General features: G+C 38.7%; 1 protein-coding gene across 2 annotated transcripts in view; it reads right to left on the bottom strand.

Annotated features, from left to right (window-relative positions):
• NXPH1 (neurexophilin 1) overlaps positions 1-6,017 on the bottom strand; it is a 274,927-nt gene that overhangs the window by 30,147 nt on the left and 238,763 nt on the right. The window contains exon 1 of one of the 2 annotated variants that reach the window (XM_019508481.1): positions 3,599-3,670. The exons of the other annotated variant lie outside the window; for it this stretch is intronic. Within the exon in view, the coding sequence (XP_019364026.1) occupies positions 3,599-3,649 (51 nt within the window). The 5' untranslated portion in view covers positions 3,650-3,670. Of the gene's footprint in view, positions 1-3,598; positions 3,671-6,017 lie in introns of those variants that run through there. 2 annotated transcript variants of the gene reach the window in all.

Raw genomic sequence — 6,017 nt, 5'->3', positions numbered from 1 at the left:
ACCTTCCTTTGGGCTTGGAGGATCATCTCCTTGAGGAGCAACCACTCTCCTTGGACACCTGTCTCCCCTCCCCTCCGGGACCTCAGTGCTTCCCCAACTATCCTCCTTAGCTCGTTGAAATTTGCCCTCCTAAAATCCAGGGCCGCTGCCCTACTGCATGCCTTTGTCATGCAGTATGTCAATATAATAATCCGTTTGTAAGGAATAAAACAAAAATGTGGTTCCTTGATACAGTCAATGAAAAAAATATATTATCTTAAAAATTATAGAGCATGGATACATAAACACTTAGGGGATATGAAGCTAACAACTGAATTGTTACATCCATAAGGAACTGCTTTTAACAAGTAACTTAATATGGGGCTAGTGCCATTTCAACTGTCATTTCATGAAACAGTAAGATTATCTAGTGACTGATACTGTTGAACAGAGTCAGATAAGATATATTTTTGTCAGTTCTGAGTTTACAAGAACAGTCTAGCAGGGGTTTGTTGGTAAAAGCCCTACTGATTGCTTGCTAAGTTTTCGATAGACTGATGTCTGCCTCCGAAAGACACCATAAGTATCTTCGATGAAATGCAAACCTGAAAATTGCTGGTATTTATATTAACAAATACTAATTTATTAAATCAATTTTCCCTCTAAAATCACCATGAGCCCCAAAAGCAAACTGAGAGTCTGGAACAAAATGGTCATATTGAAGAATAACCAAAACAAATGTGCTAAAATATGCCTTACGTGGCAACCTGAAATTTCAGAAGGTGAGAGAAACATTTTCTTCATACTAGTGACAGGTCAAACTTCTAAATGCTGTCCTATGTAAATCTAGACAGATTTCTATCTCAGTCACATTTATATAGAACTTTATATAGATAATATGAACAAATGCTCACTGATCCTTCTCCTCCTAAGAAATGCAGTGGCACAAAATCGCAAGTTATTTTTCTCATGAGCAAACACTGGATTCTAGACCCTCCATTAATTCACCTACCATTCACATAAGAATATGTGGCTAGGGGGTGTCACAGTAGTGGGCCCAGTACCCACATTTTTCAGAATGGAGCTTCTCTAGTTAGGCAGACATCAGTCTATCCCAAACTTAGCAAGCAATAACTATCTCCACCTTCAGTCTGAAAATTTACTGGTGTTTCTAAGTCCACTCCTGATGAGAGTATGAATAAGTGAATAACACTTTATAGTGGGAATAGGACACTGGATGTCTCAGGAGATTGGTTTTAATTTATAGAGTTCTTCAGTCCTAGATTACTCGATCAAAACCTGCACACATCAATAATTTTACATTTTACTGGTTGATAAGAAGTGTATGTAAAATAAACTTGTGATGTCAGTCATACCCATCATTTTCAAACAGAGGCACATGGTAGAAATGTCCTATGTGCCTCTGTTTCCAGGAGGAGCTTTAAGCTAGGGAGGAGATGCAGAGAGGGCAGAACTACAGTCTGAGCTATCTCCATCTGCCTTAGGGTTATCAAAGAGCTCTAATACAGCAGAAGTACATGCATGCTGCAACCTTACACGCTGTTTTATCTATCTGCTACCACCGCCACAGCAGCATCAGCACCAAGGCGTGTAGTAGCACCCTAGCTGAAAACCATGGCTTTAGCCTTTGCTGATATCAAATCAGTATGTTGAACCAGCAATGATTTCATTTATAGATTATTTTAAATCATATTTGACACTTTTTATTATAGCAAAATATACTAGATCAGACATTCAACAAAGCTATGCTACATAACGCCAAGTGAAGACAACTGAGTTATATCAGTTTATACCAGCTGATGCATACTACTTACTGAAACTATGCAAATACCTCTATATAGGGTTATATCCTGCCCTCTGTAGGGGAAAAATATTTAGACCAGGCAACTATGTTATAAACCATAATGTTTCCCTTTTTCCTTTTAATTCTGTCATAAGGTGACATCAGTATATCAGAATTGCATGCACAATAACTAAGCTCTCTATAGATAATCCAATCAAATTTAGTAGTCCACTATGGCTGCATAGGCCAATATTCTTTCATCTAGCAATGGGCAGCAATAGACAAATAAATGGAATCTAAATTATTTTGATTCTCTTTGACTTCGTCTAGAATATTGCTCCCATATTTCAGCCCCATTATTTATCTCTTATCATCAAATATTTGAGTATAAAACAAATAAGCTTACCTCATAGGCATGCACAGATGTAAACTTTTAAACAGATACTTTCTAAAGGTCCTGTAGCATGTGACTCAATATTTTCTGAGGCTTTAAAGGTTGGTACTAAGATTCAAAAAGTCTCTAATTTCTAAATGTAATAGATTGTACTTCTTTATTAATTGCCCATTTGAAAAATAAGACAATAGGAAAGTATTTCCATGTGTGTTCAAATAAGGGCTGCTCAGATTGCAACTTAGGCCACAAGGAAGAGAATGTGGCTGGAACATGTTCCCTGTCAGCACTGGGACCCATCATTACCTGCTTCACTGGGCACACTGGGATCTGTGTCTCCATTAGTACCAAATAGTATTTAAAAACCAGGCAGGGTTTACTACTTATTTGCAGGGATGAGGAAATATACTAATATGTGTGCCAACATCAGATAAACCTGAGTATGATCCTTGAAAATGCAAGTTGTCCCTCATGGACTTTCTGTAAAAGTGTTTTTAAGTGTGGAGTTGGGAAAGGTTTTGTCCATTTGGAATTTGCAGATAATTCAACCTTGTAAATGCACATAAGAGATTTCCAGGAATCTGAGCGAACCAGCGAAACACAGGCAGATCCATGCAGAGACTTGGGACTCCTGAGCAACTCCCAGGTTCCCCCACACAGCAATGACAGCTTAGCTTCCTCAAGAGCAGTGCCTGCCAACTACTGTAAACAAATCCTTCAGTAAGGGGGATGAAATTTTGGAAGGGTTCAGTCAACAGTGACTTGTGGCCAGATTGCCAGCCCACCTGCTCTATGGGGATCATGCCATGCATAGTGGCTATATTCCAGCTCCATCCTTCTGCTCACACTCAGCTTCACAGAATTTGTTAAGCCTCTCCCCACCCATAAGAACGCCCACGTGCCTAAGGGCAGAGAAGAGAATGCAGCATTCGTCCTGTTTTTGCTTTTTTGCATATGTATGGGCTGGTGAAATTCAATTGGGAAACCCCAGTATAACTGCAACACATCATCTCATGGAGCAACATTTTCCCACAAAGGGACTGCAGGAAATTGCAGGTGCTCTTTTTTTTTTGGTGGAAATTTGCACCAGTTTATTTTGTGTGGTTTTTATACTTGAAACATGCATTAAAAAATTCAAAAGACAGGTGTCCCACAGTGCCGCCTGCAAAATCTGCACAAGCAGTTTTTATAAGTGTATTCTTTTTCACCTCTGCTTCACACTATTTACATGATTATGCCTTAGGTATTTGCATTCACTTTTTTATAGAATAAGCAAACCCTCCTCTTTTAGAATAAACAAATAGACACAAAAGCGAGCAATTTAAATAGCAAAGCGCCAATCAGACAGCAGAATGACACAAATAAAAATTGCCATTTTTTTAATGCATAAAATAAAAAGCAAGCTGATGTGGGTTGCAACTTACTGAAGCTATATAAATGACAAGATGCAGATATTTTTTCCATGGGAAAACCATGTCATGTAGATGAGATCAATAATTCTGAGAGAAAAAAAATTAGCAACATCTTGCATAATTATACAGCACACCTTTCCCTAAGGATCTCAAAGCACTTAACACAATTTTTTCAGGCCATGTCAGATAGATTAAGAATTATTATTCCCATTTTACAGATTGGAAAATCAAGACAAGGAAAATTAATTACTTCATCAAAGACAGATAATACTCAGAAGCCCTAACTGCTTTAAATGTTGTTTCCTAACTGCCTATTAGGAAAAATTAGGATAAATTTTATCATCATCAAGAAATTAGTTCAAAAGATATGACTCAGGCCATTACATTAGAAAGTACTTAATAAGGTACTTAACAAGGCCCATAGATCTTGCTGATATAGATGGACATTACAGAACATCAGTCAGTTTAACTGGAATCAGTTTAAAGCATAGAATCCTGAAAATAAGCAGTATGTAGAATACTAATAAAAATCTGTTTTGATGAGTAATATAGCAAAAAAAAAAATCAGTCCAGTCCTAGACTCAAACAGGGAAGTATGAATATAAAAAGTAGTCTCTAAAATTATGTGTGTGCTTTGAAACTTAAAAGATGAAGTCCCATTTTCCAATAAACTCCTGAATTAGGTATAATGAAACATGAGATGAGACAGACAAGAATATAAAGCTTCTCAATACTGCTCTAACATTGGCAAAGTTGGGCAGAAAAAGAGAGGTTTATAGTTTTTGTGGACCTGTGTGACACTTTCTGGAGAAGGAAGCCTTTTATTCAGTAAAGGAACAGATGTTTTGGCAGATAGCATAGAGAGAATCCTGTCAGAGACTATAAACTAGGCTTGAAGGGAAGAAAAAAAAAAGTAGAAAAAATGTGAAGTATAAAACAAAAGAACCAAAATGACATGGATAAAATAAAAAGGCAGCAAAAGACAAGTGCTTTGTTTCGAAAAAAGAAAAAAAAGTAAATGTACTCAAATCCTTGTAACTTTTTTGTAAAAAGTTTTATACCAAAAACAAAATTGATATGACTCCCACTGAAACAGCTCATTGCAGCATGGGCTTGGGGGATTCATTTTATACGTGCAGAAGGAAATCAAGGGAAGAGCAATGCCCTTTTAAACCATCAGCTGAGAATGATCACAAGTATACAACCAATAATATTAAAAATCATTCAGGCTTTATAGACATCATTTCAGTGCATTTGTGCTGGAAGAATAACAGTATAAAAAAACTGCAAAGAATGTATAGTCACCCTCTGTTCCTTGCAACAACAGTTCCCCCTATTTTGTTGTTTCCTTGAACATATCCCTTGATCCAAACTTACAGGCTTAAAAAGCTTTTAATGAAAAACCAGTCAACTCAGTCAGTGACACTAATGTTTGGAATAATTTCTTGGGGGCATTAGTGGAGCCATAAATGATGAACAGGCTTTAGCTGGGCTACTTTAGAGCTTCATCCAAAACCAATTGAAATCAATGGTAGTAGCCTTTCCATTACCTTCAGCAAACTTTTTGAATAGGGCTTTATAGTTAATATGACACATAGGCACACTATTGCTACATATTCACTCCCTGCTGTTCCTTTTTTCTTTCGGGCTGACGCTTTATGAAAGAAGAGCTGTTTCATTCAGAAAGCCTCTCCCAGTCTTACCTGCCCTGATACCAGGCGCTTCTAATCTCGCAACCCCTAAATTATGTTATAGTTCCCACAGCTTCCCATCTCAGCACCAACATGTCATATTTAGCCCAAAAAGGAGGGAGTTTTTCAGCTGCATGTTCCAGCAATGTCTGTGGTCTATGCTGAAATGGTCACCACAGCTTTAGTTAGAAGGAGAAAAGCAAAACCTCCCTCAAACTTTCTTCCCAGGTCACTTAACTCAAAATCATTCCCTTCCTCCCTAGATGACTCTAGATCAGTTTCCTGATCCTGCTCTGAGCTGGATAGGGTATTGAGAGGAAGGGAAGAAGCCTAGTTCACAGGATTGCTTTACTGTTTTACAATTCAGAGGTAGGTACAGGGAGCATCCACCTATGTAAGCACGTGTGCTTGCAGCAGCTCAAATAGGAATGACACAAATTTTAGCCGGGGATTTTGCTTCAGTGCATGTACCCAGATATGCACTTTGGTGTGGTGCAAGTTGTGCCACTTGGGGCAAAATAACACTGGCCAGCTCCTCCCAGATCTGGTGCCAGGGAGAGCTAGAGCTTGGGGGCAGCACCTCTGCTGGCCCCAGCAGCATAGCTGGAGGGAGAGAAAAAAATTGGGTGGAGCTGAGCACGTGCAAGCATTTGTGCACATGCTTTCTCCCCATTGGGAAAGTCTGTGAGGGAAGGGGTAGGGGGGAAGGGAAAAGGCTATGGGGGTGGGGTAAGGGGAGG

This window comes from Gavialis gangeticus, unplaced genomic scaffold (genome assembly GCF_001723915.1).
Source record: "Gavialis gangeticus isolate Ggan-Ray unplaced genomic scaffold, GavGan_comp1, whole genome shotgun sequence".
NCBI lineage: Eukaryota > Metazoa > Chordata > Crocodylia > Gavialidae > Gavialis > Gavialis gangeticus.
The sequence above is the reverse complement of the archived record's forward strand: the minus strand, read 5'-3'. Positions and strand labels throughout refer to the sequence as shown.